This window comes from Sarcophilus harrisii, chromosome 3 (assembly GCF_902635505.1).
Source record: "Sarcophilus harrisii chromosome 3, mSarHar1.11, whole genome shotgun sequence".
In the NCBI taxonomy this organism is placed as follows: Eukaryota; Metazoa; Chordata; class Mammalia; order Dasyuromorphia; family Dasyuridae; genus Sarcophilus; species Sarcophilus harrisii.
In genome coordinates, this window is record NC_045428.1 from 544,552,291 (window position 1) to 544,573,310 (window position 21,020).

Consider the following 21,020-nt stretch of genomic DNA (forward strand, 5'->3'; position numbering starts at 1 on the left):
GTTCACCTAACCTTGCCCAAGGACTATACCAGAGGACCAGCGAGATCAGTAGAAAGCAGGCTGCTTTGAGGTGCAGCCTTATTACTGCAAGGGTCCAGGAGTTCACTGTCCTGTACTGAGTTTTATTGGACCAGAATCCAGCTGTCAGCTTTCTGTTAATTGCCTCTCAAGTGACAAGTATTCAGTATTAACTTTTGCATCGTAATTCCTGATTTTTATCTAAATTAACCAGACCCAGGATATGGTTCTTTAAATTTTAGACAGTGGGTTTCACCTGCTCACTATCTAAGCCTCTATTGCTGGGAATAAAGGCTATTTTTTTTTTTTTTTTTTTTACTTAAGAATGATGATCACAAGAGGATTGGATTTGTCTGTTTACCTGCATAGGGGCCACTTGCTTTTCTTTAGGTTTCCATAATCTAATTTTTCTAATTGTATTTAATTTTAGACCATGTTTGACTGGCTAGATAACACTGTGATTAAACTCTGCAATATGCCTCCTGTTGGCACTGACCTCAACACTGTGAAAGATCAGCTCAATGAGATGAAGGTTTGTTCCATGAGCATGGATGGGAGGACTAATTGTGTATATGTGGGCAAAAATGATCTCTGAAAGGTTCCTAGACATCCTGCCACACTAATATTAAGAGTTTTGTGTTTTGTTAGGAGTTTAAAATGGAAGTTTACCAACAGCAAATTGAGATGGAGAAGCTAAATCACCAGGGTGAGCTGATGTTAAAAAAAGCTACTGATGAAACTGACAGAGACATTATTCGAGAACCACTGACTGAACTAAAACACCTCTGGGAGAACCTGGGTGAAAAAATCGCCCACAGGCAGGTATGGTAGACATTATGGGAAGCACATCTCCCCTACTATTTTGAGTTTTCACTTTCCTAATTTGCCTTCCTTTACCCAACTAGCACAAGCTCGAGGGGGCTCTGTTAGCTCTTGGTCAGTTCCAGCATGCATTAGAGGAGCTAATGAGCTGGCTGATTCATACAGAAGAGCTATTAGATGCACAGAGGCCAATCAATGGAGACCCCAAGGTCATTGAGGTGGAGCTTGCAAAACATCATGTAAGTCATTGATTTTCTTTCTTTCTCTCTCAACCTTTTGGTTTGAAACCAAACCATTCTTTGGGAATAGGCTTAAATTGATTAAATCTGTAAGAGAAATTAACATGTTCAACATTCTTCAGGTTCTAAAAAATGATGTGTTGGCTCACCAAGCCACAGTTGAAACAGTCAACAAAGCTGGTAATGAGCTTCTTGAATCCAGTGCTGGTGATGATGATGCAAGTAGCTTAAGGAACCGACTAGAAACAATGAACCAGTGCTGGGAATCAGTGCTGCAGAAGACAGAAGAAAGAGAGCAGCAGCTGCAGTCGACGCTCCGGCAGGTAGGCAGTATTCTCCAGGGATGGCATACCTCGTTGAGCAGCATTTTCACTTCTATATACTCACAATCACCAAAGCTCAATCTTAGAAAGGCCCTCAGAGACCATGGAGTCCAGCTTTTGTTTGAAGGACTTCCAGGCAGGTGTGTTTCCCACCACCTCCCAGGGCAGCACATCCTATTTGGTTAATATGAACTGTTAGCAATTTTTTTCCTTACATCAAGTTTAATTTTGCTCCTTTAAAACCTCCCTATTTCTGCCTTTTAGGCTTAAGCAGAATAAACCTCCTCCTTTTTCTTTACAACAACCCTTCAGATACTTGAAGATAGTTGTGATTTCCTCTTTAAGAGCACTCCTATTTTTTCTGATTCTCATATGGCTGATTTTAAGGCCCTTTCTCATTCTTCCTTGGGATATTCTTCAGCTTTCTTTCCCCCAAAAATGCAACACCTAGAACGGAACACAGCGCTCCACTGAAAGGTGGTGTGATATGGGCAGAAAGCAGCACCAACAGAAGCATTCTTACCTCCTTCAACCCAGACACTGAATGCTCTTTTTTTTTTTTTTTTTAATTTAATAGCCTTTTATTTACAGGTTATATGCATGGGTAACTTTACAGCATTAACAATTGCTAAACCTCTTGTTCCAATTTTTCACCTCTTACCCCCCCACCCCCTCCCCTAGATGGCAGGATGACTAGTAGATGTTAAATACATTAAAATATAAATTAGATACACAATAAGTATACATGACCAAAACGTTATTTTGCTGTACAAAAAGAATCAGACTCTGAAATATTGTACAATTAGCTTGTGAAGGAAATCAAAAATGCAGGTGGGCATAAATATAGGGATTGGGAATTCAATGTAATGGTTTTTAGTCATCTCCCAGAGTTCTTTCTCTGGGCGTAGCTGGTTCAGTTCATTACTGCTCCATTGGAAATGATTTGGTTGATCTCGTTGCTGAGGATGGCCAGGTCCATCAGAACTGGTCATCATATAATATTGTTGTTGAAGTATATAATGATCTCCTGGTCCTGCTCATTTCACTCAGCATCAGTTCGTGTAAGTCTCTCCAGGCCTTTCTGAAATCATCCTGTTGGTCATTTCTTACAGAACAGTAATATTCCATAATATTCATATACCACAATTTATTCAGCCATTCTCCAACTGATGGACATCCATTCAGTTTCCAGTTTCTAGCCACTACAAAAAGGGCTGCCACAAACATTCGTGCACATACAGGTCCCTTTCCCTTCTTTATAATCTCTTTGGGATATAAGCCCAGTAGTAACACTGCTGGATCAAAGGGTATGCACAGTTTGATAACTTTTTGAGCATAGTTCCAAACTACTCTCCAAAATGGTTGGATTCGTTCACAACTCCACCAACAATGCATCAATGTCCCAGTTTTCCCACATCCCCTCCAACAATCATCATTATTTTTTCCTGTCATCTTAGCCAATCTGACAGGTGTGTAGTGGTATCTTAGAGTTGTCTTAATTTGCATTTCTCTGATTAATAATGACTTGGAGCATCTTTTCATATGACTAGAAATAGTTTTAATTTCTTCATCTGAGAATTGTCTGTTCATATCCTTTGACCATTTTTCAATTGGAGAATGGCTTGATTTTTTATAAATTAGAGTTAATTCTCTATATATTTTGGAAATAAGGCTTTTATCAGAACCTTTGACTGTAAAAATATTTTCCCAGTTTATTGCTTCCCTTCTAATCTTGTCTGCATTAGTTTTGTTTGTACAAAAACTTTTCAGTTTGGTATAATCGAAATTTTCTATTTTGTGATCAGTAATGATCTCTAGTTCTGCTTTGGTCATAAAGTCCTACTGAATGCTCTTTCACATGAATACTTGTCCTAAGGCTTTTCAAATGGCAGCTGCTGCCACTGCTGTGGCCTCCATGCCCTACTGCACCTTAAATTTGTCAAGTAAATTCTTTAAAACAACCTTCCCTCCCCCCCTTACCAAAGGTGAGATTTTATATAGATCGCTATTAAATTACATCATTTTATTAAAAGTGATGGCACTTCTGAATCAGAAAAGCATAAGCACAGTTCCAGATAGTAGAAATACATGTGCTATTAAAGTGAACAATATAGTCACATATTTTTATTCATTGATTTTTGTATTTAAAATTTTTTAATTACCCTTATAAAACCAATCTTTAACAAAAAATACTTAATCCCATAATCAATTAATAAAATAGTATTTTTAAAGTCATAGTTCTATATTATCATGAACACACTCATATCTTTGTGGTATTTTAGTTGGAGTGAATCTGTAATATCGTTGCTTTAGGAAACTCTTAATGAAGAAAATCCTCTCTGTCTGTAAAGAAGGGTGCCTGTTCTACAGTGTGTAAGCTTTTGAGAGTTGGCTTGTAGGCACTGAGAGCCCCCAGGGAAGTATATGTGTGGCAGTCCTGGAACCCAGGGTTTCTGACTTTGAGATCATGTCTCTATCCATTGTACCATGCTGCCTCCCAGATGAAGGCCACAGACACTCACTTATCTGACAGATCATGTAATATAGCTTTTTTATTTTACAGAGAGAAGGACCACCTGACACAGATATTAGCAAACAGAACCAGCATTTAAAACCTTTATTTATCCTTTAACTAGAAATCTAACACATCAGATTGTCCTGTTTTCCCATGAAAGGAGCAGTTTGTGATTTACTAGAGCTGTTCTGTGGTATCAGACTTTGCTTGATATGATTGTTTGGATAGAGATCTAAGTTGATTTGATATATCTGAATCTGTAAAGTATTGAAATATGTTGTTATAAAGCCTTGGTACTAGCTGTTGTGTAGTACCTTGTTCTGTAAAGGATGGAAATATTTTAGTCAATTCATGGTCCATGATGGATCCTAGCAAAGTCATGGGATGACTTTATATATTTGTCAGAATCATTTTTCCCTGATGGAGTCTATATACAGTAATTTAGAAAATTAAATTTTGTACCCAAAGTAATAATTGCTAATGTCCTCAATTCATAATCTGGTTTTTCTCAAATAGGCCCAGGGTTTCCACAGTGAAATTGAAGATTTTCTCTTGGGACTGACTAAAATGGAAAACCAGCTTTCTTCATCTAAACCCACAGGAGGACTTCCTGAGACAGCACGAGAGCAACTCGATGCTCACATGGTGAGAGCCTATGTATTAGAGCACAAAACTCCCTTCTAGAGCCAGAAACCTGTGTACTTTAGAGCTGCTCTTTGATTTGTGTGTGTTTTTTTTCCCTGCTGTTAATTTAATTCAGAATTGCAAATGAGCACTTATCCAGAGGTTTTATCAGTTTATTGGAGAAGTTTGGCAGATAAAAAATATCAGTGATCTGCTTATATTCTTATATTTTTCAATAGTACAGTACTGTACTCTGCCTCTGTAACAATAAAATGGAGATGTACTGCCTTAGGGGGGCTATTTAATATGAAGTTTGAGAAATTTTAATATAGTGGTTTTTCAAGAAAAATCTCATAAATCATTGTAAAATTAAAGGGACAGATCCTATATTGATAGTGACATAAGCTGTCTCTAGGGTTTTTCTCCCCACTCTCCATATGTGGCTCTAAAATATAATTTTTTCTTTATCTCTGCTAAGTTCAGAGGAGCAAGAGGCTCTTAATATTGTCATCTATGGCCCTGAAGTTGAACTCCTGATGCAAGAGACAAACCTAGAAATCAGTCTCTTTCCTGGAAGTTTATTTTGGCATGTACCTGTGTATGAAGGAGTGTATATGAGTTTCATTGAAGTGAAATCCTATTGAAATGTGCCTTATGGATATTTTTGCTACCTCTTTAAATTGCATGTAGGAACTCTATGACCAGCTGAAAGCCCAGGAAGAGACATATAACCAGCTGCTGGACAAGGGAAGACTGATACTTCTGAGTCGGGATGACTCTGGTTTGGGTTCAAAAACAGAGCAGAGTGTTACCCTCTTAGAACAAAAATGGCACGTGGTCAGCAGCAAGATGGAAGAGAGAAAGGTACTAATGTAGTGAGCTTCATACTTAAAAATATCTCAGCCTGAGAGGCAGCCTTTTCTCAGGCTGCATTTGTTACAACCTACACTGAGCTCAATCAGCTCACTGATTTAGTCGTAATTCTCTTAGATGTTTAGGTTCTCTTCTTTCTCAAGTTTTGTATGAAGACTTATCTCATTACATGTCACATGCTTCATATGCCCTCTTTGAAGTCAGGGAATGTCCTTCCTTTTTGTCTTCTTGTTTCTACAGTACTAGCATAGGGCATAAAGGAACAAAGCTTTTTAGCCACTAAGTTGGATGGATTCATTCATTCATTTCATGGAATCACTAGCCAAAATGGTGATTTGCTTTATGACTGTTTTTAATCACCAAATTTTAACTCTTAATTTGAAGGGAAGGCCTGTGGCTTTTACAAATCATGATTATTGAAATTCCATACAGTCTGTCCAGAGACATTTTCAAAAATTAGGAGATATGTTCTTAGTTGCATAACTGAGAATAGCCAAGGGATTTCTTTTCAGAAGAGCAAAAGAAAGGAGAGATGATTAGGAGCCAACCAATTCTGATTTGTGATCCCTTTTTCAGAATAAGTACTAAAATTAGTTGTACTCTTTTCCTGTCACCACAATGTTGCCTGAAGATGAGATGTGGCAGATAGACAGAAAGTAGTAGCTATAGATCGTGAGGGGAGAAGCCCACAAATGGGTAGTTAAAGCATATTTAAGGATTTATCCTTACCAAACTCTATGGAAATTAGATTGTACCTTGTCCCAATTAGGTAGACTTTTTTTCATTTGTGTTTCAAGTCGTTTTTGTTTTTTTTTTTTTTTAATTATAATAACTTTTTATTGACAGAACCCATGCCAGGGTGATTTTTTTTTACAACATTATCCCTTGCACTCACTTCTGTTCTGATTTTTCCCCTCCCTCCCTCCCTCCATCCTCTCCCCTAGATGGCAAGCAGTCCTATATATGTTGAATATGTTGTAGTATATCCTAGATACAATATATGTGTGCAAAACCAAACAGTTTTCTTGTTGCACAGGGAGAATTGGATTCAGAAGGTAGAAATAACCCGGGAAGAAAAACAAAAATGCAATGTGTTTCAATTTCTTTATGTCCCAAATAACAGGACCTTGAATTTCAAGGACTAGGAATATTCATGCCTGTTGTCAAATTTTTACCTAGAACTACTAACAACTTCCTGGCTGCTTTTATTATATTGATTACTTTTTGTTGTTGTTGTTGCATGCTTTCCCAAAATAGGAAATTCTAACATAGATTTTAACAGATTAGTGAACAATTTTGACAATGTGAAGAATAAACTTGAAAGAAAGTTTTACCCAAGCCAGTTCATAGATCCCACAGCTTTTATTTCCAGAACATCCATTCCTTTCCATTTATTGGACAATTTCTTTCCCTAGATACTAACTGAATGCACTACTTATTCTTTTGTTCCACTTTCAACCATGCATTGAAATACCCCCTTCTTGACAAACAAGTCATGTTCAGTGTTTGTCTTAATGAGGTTCCCCTTTTAGTGGTCATTTCATCTGGTATACAATGAAGTTTTTATCTGAATCCGTAGTCTCTAAACTTAGTATTTTCTCTGTGTCATTAAAATTCAGTCAAAGCTGGAAGAAGTGCTCAATCTGGCAACAGAATTCCAGAATTCCCTGCAGGAGTTTATCAACTGGCTAACACTAGCAGAGCAGAGTTTGAACATCGCACCTCCACCCAGCCTTATCTTAAATACCATTCTCTCACAAATTGATGAGCACAAGGTACCAATTATCTTCCTTTGTAAAAGTGTGGATGAAAGGCTTATGAGATCATAGTTCTATTTGTCACTGGTTAATCTGTTACAATGTATGTAAGTACAGCATATGTATGTATGTATATAACTGATACAGTAACAGTGCATAATTATTTGGTACTTTATAATCCATAAAGACTTAGTAGAGTAGATTTTGTAGCACATTTACTTGGTCGGTCTTCTGAGTACCAAGTCTAACACTCTTTGCCTTTTGAGATTGCAAGAGCAGCAATGTTCTTTTTTAGGTTTTTGCCAATGAAGTAAATGCTCACCGGGACCACATCATTGAGCTGGATCAGACTGGAAATCAATTGAAGTTTCTCAGTCAAAAGCAGGATGTTGTCCTGATCAAGAACCTGTTAGTTAGTGTTCAGTCTCGATGGGAAAAGGTGGTCCAACGGTCTGTTGAGAGGGGTCGATCTTTGGATGATGCTAGAAAACGAGCTAAACAGGTAAGAAACTTTCGTTGAGAAATGTTATACCACTCTCTTAGGTTCAAACCTCTCACTCTAGCACTCCAATGTTCCTATGTGATTCCAGTTCCATGAAGCTTGGAAAAAGCTGATTGACTGGCTAGAAGATGCAGAGAATCACTTGGACTCAGAGTTGGAAATATCCAATGATCCAGACAAAATTAAGCTTCAGCTGTCCAGGCACAAGGTAAGTCAGTTAATTGATTACAGCTTGATCCCTAATACAAAACCTGCAGATGTTACGGCTAAGAAAGAAATAACATTTTTTAAGGGGGAAAAAATAGCTGATGAATTAAAAAAGCAGCACTAAAAGGAGACAAACTCCAACTTTCTTAGTAGCTGGTCTGAGTCCCTCAGTATATACCTATTCTTGTTATGGAAATGGACACTAAAAGTGCATTGTTGTGCACATAGTGTCAGACACACATTTCCTAACTATTTTCTTTGTTACAAGGAAAGATTCGTTGTTGATTGAAGGTAGATTGGGAAGCAGTTATGGTATAATAGAACTTTCAAATATGTAAATAAAAATAAGGAAAGAAATTTGATTTACTTTGCAAAATCTAGAGAGATGTGAGGTGCTACAAATTGACACTCCTTTGATCTAAGCTGCTCCAATCAGACATGTGTCCTCTTCCTTTCTACTTTATCACAGAAACAATGTCTATTCTCAGCCTGTTTCATATGAAAAAAGATTTTAGTGGCCTGAAAGCCAGCACGATTATGGAGTAGCCATAAAAAGGTTAGGAAGTTTTCAGATTTCATTATGAGAAGGATAGTGTCTCTAATGAATTGAGAGCGTAATTCTCTCATGTATGCCATCCCAGCCTTACTTCATCCAAAGAACAACTTTCAGTTCTGGGGTCACACTTTAAAGAGAACTAAGTCTCTGGAGAGGAGGCCAACCTGCCAGTTAAGGGCTTAAGACATAATAAGGGGAGCATCTAGGTGGCTCAGTGTTTAGAGCACCAATCCTGAAATCAGGAGGACCTGAGTTCAAATCAGGCCTCAGACACTTAACACTTCCTGGCTTTATGACCCTGGGCAAGTCACTTAACCCCAATTGCCTCAGCAAAAAAAAAAAAAAAAAAAAAAAAAAAAAGACACATTAAGGTCTGTTGTAGGCCTAGAGGAAAATAGAACCACAAGAGAGAAAAAGGGAAAAAATTGCTGGCTGTCTTCAAGCACCTGGAGGCTATGGAAAATGAGTGATTGGCTCACAGAGGGCAGATTCACAAACTAAGGTAAAGAAACACCTCCTAACAATGAAAATTGTCCATCAGTGGCATGGACTCAAGAAGAGAATGTTCTCCGTCATTTAAGGTCTGCACGTGGAATTCTGATAAACTCTTAGTGAGAAGGCTAGAAAGGGGTCTTCTGTCCATGGGGACATTGGAATAGCCAGCTTCTTAGGCTCTTTCCTTTTTGGGAATCCTACAGTTCTCAGAAACCCCTTAAATTTCTTAGCTGACCTAAGTGCAATTCAACATGACTTCAGCAAGAGCAGCTTCTGCTACACATCAGACTGCCATGACAGTTGTGTCATGGATGAGAGGGCTTCTCGCTGTGACATCACGAAGATGTTCCCCAGTTTCAGCCAAGTGGGTGACAGTCTCTCATGCTGTCTGAATCATGTGCAGTCTATGTTTTCATTTACTTTTGAACTTATGAAGTGACTGGAATCCAAGTGAGGCTTACTAGGTCTATTAATATGCAAGTTCTTCTGTGATGGAAGACCTCATGATCTGTCCATGGCCATGTTGTATCCAACATGCTTTGTAGTAACTTAGAGAGAAGCAGGAGTGGGTGTGCACTTAGCAGGTTTGTCAGTTTGCTTCCTAAAGCAAGGCAGGATTGTTAGCACAGCAGCAGTAGCCCAAGTATAGTCAAGTAGAAATCCAGTAGGACCATTGTAAAGTCCTACACTAGGTTTTAGGAAAACCCATAGTGGGGAAGGCCTAGGAAGACAGCACATAGCATGGCAGCCAAAATATAAGTGGAAATCTCTTCTCCAGAGCATATGGAGTCTCAGATTTAGGTCAGGGTGCCACAGTTTAGAAGAGATGTGGGCCAGCTGAAAGTGTACAGAGGAAAAGCCTCAGGAGGACAAGAGCTCTTCCAGGATTGAATAGAAGGCCTGGTGAAGAGAAGGTTTAAGGGAGGGGGCCAGGCTTATGGGGCAGGTTGTGGAATGGTTGGAGGTGCTGGTACGAAAAGGAAGTCACGGAGACAAAATGGTCACAACTTCCTGACACCGAGTGAGCCAGAGTGATGGTGGTGGGGATAGGTCATCAGCTTTAGAGAACACTTGCAGTTTGTGGAGCATTCTACAAATACAGCCACAGCCCTTGGGAGGTGGACGCCAATACTGTCCCCATTTACAGATGAGCAAGCAGAGACAAATTGAAATGAACAAACTTGCCTGAGGTCATCCAGCTAGTACTTGAGGCTTGATTTGAGTCCAGGCCTGGCCCAAAGTCGAATGGGCTGACTCGGAAGATCCTAAGCAGCATCAGTATGACTATGTCAGGGATGTGTTTAACCATGCATTAGGATAAAAGGCTCATGAGGCCTCTCAATTCCAAGATTCCTAGATTCTGTGATTTCAAGGAAAATATCACAGCATATGTGAGTTAGTCTTAGATAGAAATCTTGTGCTACTCTACTAAACAACAAAAGCCTATGGGGTAGCAGATTTTAAGACTTTATTTGAGGAGTACATTTTGCCTTGGCACAACAAATGTTTCCTAACAAGTCCCCAGACAACTTCCCTTCCTCCCATTCATTCCTGAGGAATAGTGAATAGTTCAGCAAAATCTCCCAATGGAGTGTTTGTGACTAACAGCCAGTGCTGCAGGTCTGAAGTTTCCTGATAGCTTTCAGGAAAGATACATTATTAACTTCAGCACAGAGAACCCACGCTTGCCCTGAGCATTCTGCCTTTCTAAGCTGTCTTCATTGACCTTGCTATTGTGACTTTTTGGTGACATCTTTGGACCATGCTTCCCTCACTGCTGTGAGCAGCTTTGAAAAGCTTTGTTATTAACAGTAGTCAAAAGGCATTGTCAACCTCATGCTTCATTCGTTCATGTGGCCACAAAACCATCCATGTCTCTCTTACTTTTTCTAAACTAGAAATAAATCTGATCTAAAATAGGCATTTCCTTTTCCATTTGGAACCACAGGAATTTCAAAAAACACTTGGTGGCAAACAGCCTGTCTACGATACTACTATTCGGACGGGCCGAGCCCTGAAAGAAAAGACCTTGCTTCCAGATGATGCTCAGAAACTTGACAACTGCCTAGGGGAAGTCAGAGACAAATGGGACACTGTATGTGGCAAGTCTGTGGAACGGTGAGTGGGGACATGGGCCCCTGGATCTGTGTGGAACATTGGCTTTCAAAGAAAGTAGCCCTGACATCGTTGTAGGCCCGTCTCTGTGGTACCCAATCCATTGTTGGTCTTCATTAAGGTTGAGATGAGCTGGATGAATTTGTGATACCCCAGAAGGAATCAAGTTATCTCATAGGGTGCTGTAAAATAGTCACAACACAATTAGATCTGTTGATTTGGAATGAACTTTCTGTCCCTTGATGCTTTAAGGGGAAGGTGGAAACACAAGGTCGCAGCTCCTTCACATAGGTTAGAAACCATTGAGTTAGCTGCTGCACATAATGCAATGTAATATAATGGAGTTAAGAGAAAGCTGGCCAAGGTGCAAAGAACCAGGTCAAGTCCCCCTCTGATTGGCTTTATAACCTACTAGGCCAGAGATGTCAAATCCAGTCCTGAGGGTGGCCCGATTAACTAACTCAATTAATGAATGTTTAACAAAATAAATAAAAATAAAACCTAGATAATCTTAATCTATGGCTTTCTAAGTTAACATGTGGCCCTTATGTGTGGTTTAGGTTTGGTGATCCCTATTTCTATTTGAGTTTGATAGCAGTGCTCTAAACAACACTCTTGCACCTAGAGGTTGCAGAAATGGTGCCAACATATATGGCTATAAAGAGATTCCTCTTCTGGGAATTCCCTGTATTGATAATAATAAATTATAATAATGATATAATAAATAAAAATTCTGCTGTCCATTCCTGTGCCATAGTTATAAAACATAGGAGTTGTAAAAAGGAACTAATTCAAATTTAATATTTTTGTAGTTTGTTTGGCTAGATCTTCAGTTAAGCTATTTTAAGCAGGATATGTTACATTTTTGGTGTTTTTCCTTTACCATTATAGAATGCAATCTCTCCCTATATTAGAAGATGGCTTTTTGAGTTGTTGGAGCAAAGAAAATTTAGTGGTTTCTAACTTATGTAAAGGAAAAAAACTTCTTCTGAATGCAAGGCTTTCTCAGCTGACCTTTCTCATCCATTTCTCAGATGTTAACTATCCAATTTCTTGCCAGTCCTCAAAGCTTCGATAACTGTACAGGACCTGCACTCCTGGCATAGCCTTTAAGAACTTAGGATCACCCATGTGCATATATATATAGAGAGAGAGAGAGAGACAAAGAGAGAGAGACAGAGAGAGAGAGAGTGTGTGCTTTAATGGAGATTCCAATCAGTCCCTTTTATTAAAGATAGACACACATCTCCCTTGTTTATACATTTCAGTACTTCTCAGCTTTCCAGATAAGTGGTTAAGACTATTTTTAAGAAATTTTCCTTTTTAAGGCTCTGACAAAATCAATAATCTACCACAGTCACAAAGTATTCATGATATAAAATGTTATCTACCTCCAGACAGAGAATTAATGATCTCAGAGTGCAAATTAAAGCATTTTTCCTTTTTTTTTTTTTTTAAATATGGCAAATGCAGAAATAAACTGCGTGACTTCTTATTAAGTATGCTATTTCTTGCCCTTTCAATGGGTGAAGGAAGAAAATTTAGAACTGAAAATAAAAATAAAAAATTTTTAAAGAACCTTTTCAGAATTAATTACAAAAATGATTTTTGCCATTCTGAAGCTCTGATATGCACTTTATAGGCAGCATAAGCTGGAAGAAGCCCTCCTCTTCTCTGGCCAGTTCATGGATGCACTACAGGCGTTGGTTGACTGGTTATATAAGGTGGAGCCACAGCTGGCTGAAGACCAGCCTGTCCATGGGGATCTTGACCTGGTTATGAACCTTATGGATGCTCATAAGGTAAGAAGTGGCCCATGCTTCATGAAAGGCCACACTATTGACTTTACTGTGTTTTTTCCCTGCCTTGGTCCTACCCACTTTCCTTATTTAGGAAATATCCACAACAATGAGAGCTTCACCCTGTTCAGGTAGATAGGATGCTCTGATTCTTGTCTGTGAACCTTGCCCTCATGGCTAGGCCTGGATCCTTCTTCTTAAACCTGGTGTGGTGGTAGAGGGGTGAGGGTGGTTTCCCTAGGTTCTGTGATTATGCTAAAAAGATAACTACAATGTTTATCAATTCTTTGTTAATATTCTTATGTACTAACTTGAACCACAGCTGCCATTCTGGATTAGTCACAGAAGATTTTGTATATTCTAGTTCCTTACTTATACTGTTGAGATTTTCTGGCTCTTTCTGAGAATCCATTTTATGCCCCTATCTTGGTAGTCCTTGGCTGACTTCATGTACTGAGTCACAGAATGAGCTGGAATACTGGGATCTTTGGATTCGGAGACTTGAGACTCTTAAAGGAATTCCATCTCCAAGAACTTCCAGGATAGGAATTTTTTTTTTCTCAATGAAGGAAATTGAAGAAAAAAAATTTCTGTCTTAGAAACCTATTTATTGATACTCCTCCATATTCCTTCAGAGGCCATTCTCAGTGTGTAGAATATATTCCCCCTCACTTCTGCCATACCCAGTGTCTGAATATACATTCTCACTTCCTTCTCCTAGGGTCTAAGCTTCCTTCGGAGCTCTGCCTAGCTGTCCCCTCCTACCTGATTGATTGCCCTACCCTGATTGAGCTCCCAGTTATTAGTTATTAACCTTCACAAAGTTAGTTTGTACATACTTAGTATATTGTACCTCTCCTGGAGTTTCCACAATAAAAATGGTAAACTCTTTGAGTGCGGGGACTGGGATCTTTTGTCTTTGTGTCAAGTTGAATTGACTTAGCCTGTCAGAAGATGAATAATGATCTTAGATTCTGAACACTAGCATCTTTGGGGACTCGTACTCAGTGATCCATCTAATCTGTGCATGCTTCCAAACTCTCGATATTGAAAGGCTAATGCATATCTTTTTTCCTTTGCAGGTTTTCCAGAAGGAGCTGGGAAAGCGCACTGGGACTGTACAGGTCCTGAAGCGGTCTGGGCGTGAGCTGATTGAGAACAGCCGGGATGACACTACATGGGTGCGGGTACAGCTGCAAGAGCTCAGCACCCGCTGGGATACTGTGTGCAAGCTCTCAGTCTCCAAGCAGACCCGACTGGAGCATGCCCTGAAGCAGGTATGAGAAGGGTTCCTGCATCTCGGCATGTGCATGGAGCTACCTGGCTTATAACCCTGCTTTAGAGCAGGACAAAATCAGGAATTCCTATTCTAAATGTTCTTGTCCGACACTCCCTCTCTTAATTAGACAAGCAGACCAATGCTGCAGATTTGGAGTTTGGTCATTAGGATTACAGGGCCCCCAAATGAAGAGATGACTAATTATAGGATCTTCAACAGAGATGGAATGACTTGCCCACAATCACACAGATAATGTATTTGCAAATCTAACGCTCTTTCCGCTGGACTGCGATACCTTTCAATATTTCCTCTTGCCTAGGATAGGTTAAAAAAAAATAGGAGGCCTGGGATCTTTTTCCTGCTGTAGATCTCAGGTCACAGATGTTGACTTCCTATTGATACAGATGATGATTTTGTTCATTTGCTCTTGTTCCCCTCTAGGCAGAAGAATTTCGAAATGCAGTCCACATGCTATTGGAATGGCTTTCTGAAGCCGAGCAGACCCTCCGCTTTCGGGGAGCCCTTCCTGATGACACAGAAGCCTTACAGTCCCTCATTGATGTACACAAGGTGAGGCACTTTGGGGAATGATTTTTGAGCACATGCTGACAGCACCTGACCTCCTTGCACCCAAAGACCTGAAGACTCTTTATTCAGTAGCATCTTCTGAAATGGAAGAATACCAGTTTGGGTTTATTCAAACTCGTCTATGAGAATAAGAGTTACCTATTCTGAAGAAAATGGCTAGTCTTTGTATCACCTTAAAGATTCCGTCTCCTGAACCATCTCTAAACAAAAATAGTCTCTTGTTCTTTTCACCCTTTTTACCTTTGTTAACCTTTTCAAAGAGTGAGGCTAATTATTTCCTCTATTGGGGGAGGGGGGAGTTCTTTGCCTCTTCTGGTCCCACAAGACTTGCTAACTAGACTGAAGGACATTGCATGGTGCCAACTGTTTTAAGCTGTTGTGCCCCAAGGAAGAGACCAGCTGTTTATTCCCACTTTGATTTTCCCATTAGGTTATATTGTCCATATGTATGTTTTAAGCATGGGTGGATCCTGTGGTTTTGGGGAGGGTTTTCTTAAGAGTTCACCATATTTCAGACATAGAGTTCACTGTTGTGTTATTTGTGCCTAAAACTACTCTTAGAAATCTAAAAGTTAAAAAAACATGGAAAAGGGATAATTAAATTGGCACAACTAAGATGGGCCTCTAGTGCCTCCTGTAGGGGCTCTTTGACTTCTGTCCCTCCCTCAGAGACAAGCCCCTCTTGTGTGTGAGGACCACCAGAGGCCTCTTCCATCTCTGCACTTCACAGATCCTGTCAAACAAGGAGCCAGCTGCAGAAAAGACTAGGTTTCTGAATAACTGTGAAAGTAACAAAAATGGCTGCAAGTTTTTCCTTGTCTTTTTTCCCTGTGAATGTGACTCTTCCCTTCCCAAAAACTGCCAAGTAGTCACTGAGAAAATACATTCCTTAATTCATGTTTTGGAATATTTGTTTAGGAATTCATGAAGAAGGTGGAGGAAAAGAGAGTAGATGTGAATGCAGCTGTGGCAATGGGAGAAATAATCCTGGCAGTGTGCCACCCAGATTGTGTCACCACCATCAAACATTGGATCACCATCATACGGGCACGGTTCGAAGAGGTGGGCTTCTGTTGTCAGGGAGAAGGCAAATACCCCAAATGAAAGGAACTTCCTAGAGTTCCTTTCCTAGAGAGTTCCAAATTCCTAGAGAATTTGGCTCTGGGCAAAATACACTATGGGCACTTTGATAGGGATTGAATGATTGCTACTTCTAGTATTAGCTATCGCCCCCATTCTCATGATTATATACCCAGGCTGTAAAAGAAAAAAAGTAATTAGTGCTCTGATATTAAGCAGAGTACCTACTACAATATTTCTGTGTGAAGAGATCCACAAGATATAGTTATTCTTTCTTATTAGTAAATGATATGTGCATTCTCTTCCTAAGGAAAATAGAAGGAAAAGCACTAAGGGAGATCTTTATTTTTGGCTCTGATTCTTTCAGTATTTCTGTATCTTTGAGCAAGGCCCTCAGCTTCTGAGACTTACTTGTTCTGTCTGTAAAGTGGGGGTGACAATTGCCTGTAATTTAGCAGAATGTAGGAAATAGTACAGAGGAAGCTATCTGGAACATAAAAGCTTATTATGGTACTCTTTCTCCCTCCCCCCTCCCCCCCCCCCACATACATTCTCTCCTTCATATACTCTGTCTCTCTTTCACAAATTTTGTCTTTTTCTCTCTCCCTCTGCCTTTGTCTCTCTTCTGCTCTTATATCTCTTCTCTTCTCTTCTTCTCTTCTCTTCCTCCCTGTCCTTCTCTCTGTTTCTTTCTCACTCTCTCCTCTTTTCTCCCACCCTGCCACCCTTTCTCCTGTCATCCCTCTCTCCCTACCTCCATTTCTCCCTCCATCTGTTTCCCCCTTTGTCCTTCTTGTTCTTTCTCCAGGTGCTGACATGGGCAAAACAGCATCAGCAGCGTCTTGAAGCTGCCCTTTCAGAACTAGTCGCAAATGCTGAACTTTTGGAAGAATTGTTAGCTTGGATTCAGTGGGCTGAGACTACCCTTATCCAACGAGATCAAGAACCAACCCCACAAAATATTGACCGAGTTAAATCCCTCATCTCTGAGCATCAGGTACCTGAGCCATTAACCCATTCTCCTTTCCTGAAATTTTTTCTTTGCTTGCTTAATCAGAGAATTATTCATTGTTACTGTTTGTTGTTGAGAACATTGATGGCTTATCTTTCTGTCCAGGGTAAACATGTCTTGGAAATACCATTTAGTGAGCCTAATGGACCTCCCAGAGAAATATGTGCACAGGAGACCAAGCCAAATGATTGGTGCTGTTTCACTTTGCCCAGGCCCTCACTGCTGTTCACCTGTTCTTATCATTTCCTACCATGTCACCCATAATTGTTCCCAACAACTTCCATTATCCTCAATTCTTCCCCACACACACACACTTCTTCACTCTCAGCAGAAGACCTCACTCCTTGTTTTTTATGAAGATTGAGGCTAGGTGATATGAACCCTTTAGACTCCTCCTCTGATACAGAGAACTTTTTTTTTTTTTTTTTTTTAGTTAAAACTGCCTTCCTAAAATTGTCTTCTTTCTCTCTTCCTTCCTCTCCAGTTTGCACTTCTGCTCTTAGGCCTGGGTCCTGTCTACTTTCACGAAAATCTTTCTTCCCTCCTCTCTTCAGGACCTTTCTTTGCTCCTCACAGGACCATAGTTTTAGAGCAGAAAAGAAATTAAAAACTTGTGCTGAATGATCTCTGAATTCCTCTCTAGCTCCAAAACCCTCCAACCTAATCTTATCTTTGTGTTCTCTCTTTACCTTCTCTGGGTATGGTTGTGATAGCTTCATTATTTGTTTCTCCATCTTCATTCTGTTTTTTCCTCTCCACTTCATCTTATACAATGCTGGATCATTTCTAAAGCATAGTTCATATCACTATCCTGTTCACAAGTCCAAAGGTTTTCCATTGAATACTAAATTAAGTTTAGAGCCTTCAGCTTGGTTATATAGTAAAAGCTGGCTGTTGACTCAACTTTCAAATTTTTATCTCATGCTTTTCCCCTCTACCTCCAGCAAGTTTCTTTCTTCATTATGGCATGGAAATGAAAAGTTCTGTGAGTCATGCAAAGCCTTTACAATCTATTGGGGGTGGACTCAAGGGGCACATTGCTAGAGGGTCAGTCACCAGATGATTTTTTTTTTAAATCACACAGCTCATGAAGAATTACTTTTGAGGTATAGAGGAGATTGTAACTAGTATCAGTGGACAAATGGAGAGAAAAATGCCCATTAATTTACTTAAAATTCTTCAATAATGTTCCCTTTTATATACTTTATGCTTTGATCCAATGGATCTGCTTGCTATTCACCAGATTTCCATGTCTTCTATCCCCTTGACTTAATTCCCATCTTGCCCATCTCCTCTTTTTGAAAGACCATCCTTTCCTTCAGGTTCTACCTCAAATGCCCCCTCTTCTGTGTAGCCTTGCATAATTCCCTTTTCTTCCTTCTGGTTCTCACCACAAATCAAATAGGATCTCTCATCCTCTGAATTTTCTTTGCATTGCATTTTTACCTCTTAGGCATTTATCACATTCTACTTTGTCTCACAAGCTGAATTCATATCTTATCTATTCTAATTCCTCCTGCAGGGGACAAGGACCATGTTTCAGTCATTTTGGTATTTCTCTTAATGTCTAGAACACAGCTTTGTCCACAATAGATATTCCCTTATATTTTTTTTAATAGCTTTTTATTTACAAGTTATGTGCATGGGTAATTTTACAGCATTGACAATTGCCAAACCTTTTGTTCCAATTTTTCCTCTCCTTCCCTCCACCCCCTCCCCTAGATGGCAGGATGACCAGTAGATGTTAAATATATTAAAATATAAATTAGATACACAATAGGTATTCTCTTAAGTATTTGTTATTATGATTGAAACTAAAGGGTCCAGAGGAAAGCTCTGTTGAAGTCATCTTGTCTCCATAGAAAATATACTTTTTTGAGGGTTGAACCCATGCCTTTTGTTCATTTTACTCATACCACATCATCATCATTGGCAGCACAGTTCTGTAATTTTTTTAGTTGTACAAAATACTTTATCTTAGTTGAGCCTCACAACCTTTTGAAGTAAGTGATGCAAAATTATTTTACTCATTTTATAGATGAGGAGTCTTAAATGACATGCCCCTGGTCACATGGCTGATCTTCCTGGCTCCAAACCCAGTCACTATCCTTTATAAATCATTGCCTCTAGTAATCAATGAAATGTTTGTTAATATTAAATATGTGAGTGGTGACTGAACACAAGATATCAAGGTTGTATCCTTTTGAATTATACTGTGGTTAATGTAGCCAGCCAGCCAGCCAGCCCTATAAAGTCTGTGTCAGCTTGATGATGGTAAGCAAGAAAAAGCTGGGACCTGTGAACATAATTAATTGTTAGTGGATTTTTCTGTTGTTTGTGCTTAACAGGCTTTTATGGAAGAGATGACTCGCAAACAGCCCGATGTAGACCGTGTCACAAAGACATATAAGAGGAAAGCCGTAGAACCAGCTCATGCACCATTCATTGAAAAATCCCGCAGTAACCGTATGTTCCCCGCTCCTTTTAGCCAAATGATTAAGAATTGCTTCCTGCTTTTTATTTATTTTTTTAAGGATGGGCCCTTTTGCTGTAAAGCTATTAATGAGCCTTCTTCCCTGCCTCTCCTCCCCAGTGGATCTTATTTTGAAGTCTGACCAGTAATAAGACATAAAATAGTTGTCCATATGTTCATATGAAATTTGGAGAATAAATGAGTGAATCTTTTTCTGTAGTCTTCACTCTTGTCCTCCAGCAAGTCCTGCTGAACTGTCCACATTGCATTTACATTGATTTATTTCTAAAACATATCAGTATATATTTAAATTTATTTTTTCCTCAGTTGGATTGATTTTTTTTTCCTTTTTTCGATAGTATTTCAAATACATATAAAGATAGTCTTCAACATTCATTTTGTGTTCTAAATTTTTCTTCCTTATTTCCTCCTTTCCCAAGATGATTTACAATTTGAGATAGGTTAAACATGTACAATCCGTTTAAACATATTTCCATATTTATTATGTTGCACAAGAAAAATCAGACCAAAAAGGGAAAAGCCATGAGAAAAAAAAAACAAAAAAGGCAAAAATACTATCCTTTGATCCACATTCAGTTTCTCCATAGTTCTCTCTTTGGATTCAGATGAGATTTTTCCATCCCAAGTCTATGGGATTCACCACATTGTTGGGAAATCACCGCAGTTGATTGATATTTTCTTGTGACCAAAAAAAGTGGGTCATAACTTTGATAGACTAAAATAAAAAAGAGAAGCCATGGGGATTTGGTGGAAGAGCAAATGCCTATGTCTGAATAAGTAATTTTCTGCATTTAAAGGTTTTGTTATCTTGTACTTCTCCCATCCCCCTTTTCTCTTAAAATTATTGTTCAAACTTCTTTTTAATGTGTTTCTGTTATTTCTGCTCCTATAAATGTCATTGTTTCTTAGCTCAATTTTCCTTTGCCTCCAATACCCCATGTGGTTATTTTTCTTTTTAGGAAAGTCTTTGGGCCAGGCTGCTCCTCCCCCTATGCCACTCCTTTCTCAGTCTGAAGCAAAAAATCCCCGTATCCACCAGCTATCAGCCCGCTGGCAGCAGGTCTGGCTCCTAGCCCTAGAACGGCAGCGGAAACTGAATGACATGCTGGACAGATTAGAAGAGGTAATGTCCTTGGGGTGGAAGAGGAAGTTGTCTTTAAAAAAAAAAAAAAAGAGGACACTTCTGAACATTGTCAGTAAGAGGTGGGTCTTCCCACTGGTCCAGACAACTTTGTATTGAGTCCTCCCCACTGTTTCTGACCCAGACCTCCTTGTGACCAGAGGTACCTATTTGCAAGGCAGCTAGATGAGTTAAGAGATTTTGGAATAGAGGTCTGTGGTTTTGCAATAGAACAAAGTGTTGTGATGATCCCTCTGAGAATGAAGCCTGTAATCTTGATCACACAGGCACCAAGTGCTAATTTAGAATCAGGAAAATAAAGAGGGGATGTGATTGAGCAGCTTTCATATTAGCAGTTATGAATCACAGAGGTGACTTCTGTGGATGGGCAGTTGGTCAATCCTCACTAAATCTGGGGAAAGAGCCCTTTTTTGATATATTGTCGCCCATTTTACTTAAGCCCAGTAGTAAGTGCTCTTCACATTCTTTGTAAAAAACTGATAATATCTTTTTTGTTTGTTTTATGCATAACAAAGCAGCTCTGCCCAGAAGTGAGTGGTTTTTGTTTTGTTTTCTGTTTTTTGTTTGTTTTATTCTGTAGG

At 39.3% G+C, this 21,020-nt stretch overlaps 1 protein-coding gene across 29 annotated transcripts in view; it reads left to right on the forward strand.

The window, feature by feature from the left end:
- Window positions 1-21,020, forward strand: part of MACF1 (microtubule actin crosslinking factor 1) — a 398,054-nt gene that overhangs the window by 355,503 nt on the left and 21,531 nt on the right. For 17 of the 29 annotated variants that reach the window (XM_031962206.1, XM_031962212.1, XM_031962213.1 and 14 more), the window contains 18 exons: window positions 449-550; window positions 667-840; window positions 924-1,079; window positions 1,202-1,402; window positions 4,434-4,562; window positions 5,232-5,405; window positions 7,034-7,189; window positions 7,467-7,673; window positions 7,762-7,881; window positions 10,880-11,049; window positions 12,689-12,848; window positions 13,928-14,122; window positions 14,566-14,694; window positions 15,631-15,774; window positions 16,601-16,789; window positions 19,153-19,270; window positions 20,258-20,421; window positions 20,958-20,969. In XM_031962206.1, coding sequence (XP_031818066.1) covers window positions 449-550; window positions 667-840; window positions 924-1,079; window positions 1,202-1,402; window positions 4,434-4,562; window positions 5,232-5,405; window positions 7,034-7,189; window positions 7,467-7,673; window positions 7,762-7,881; window positions 10,880-11,049; window positions 12,689-12,848; window positions 13,928-14,122; window positions 14,566-14,694; window positions 15,631-15,774; window positions 16,601-16,789; window positions 19,153-19,270; window positions 20,258-20,421; window positions 20,958-20,969 — 2,700 coding nt within the window. The remainder of the gene's footprint in view (window positions 1-448; window positions 551-666; window positions 841-923; window positions 1,080-1,201; window positions 1,403-4,433; window positions 4,563-5,231; window positions 5,406-7,033; window positions 7,190-7,466; window positions 7,674-7,761; window positions 7,882-10,879; window positions 11,050-12,688; window positions 12,849-13,927; window positions 14,123-14,565; window positions 14,695-15,630; window positions 15,775-16,600; window positions 16,790-19,152; window positions 19,271-20,257; window positions 20,422-20,957; window positions 20,970-21,020) is intronic. The other 12 variants (XM_031962224.1, XM_031962223.1, XM_031962225.1 and 9 more) reach the window with 1 other exon arrangement.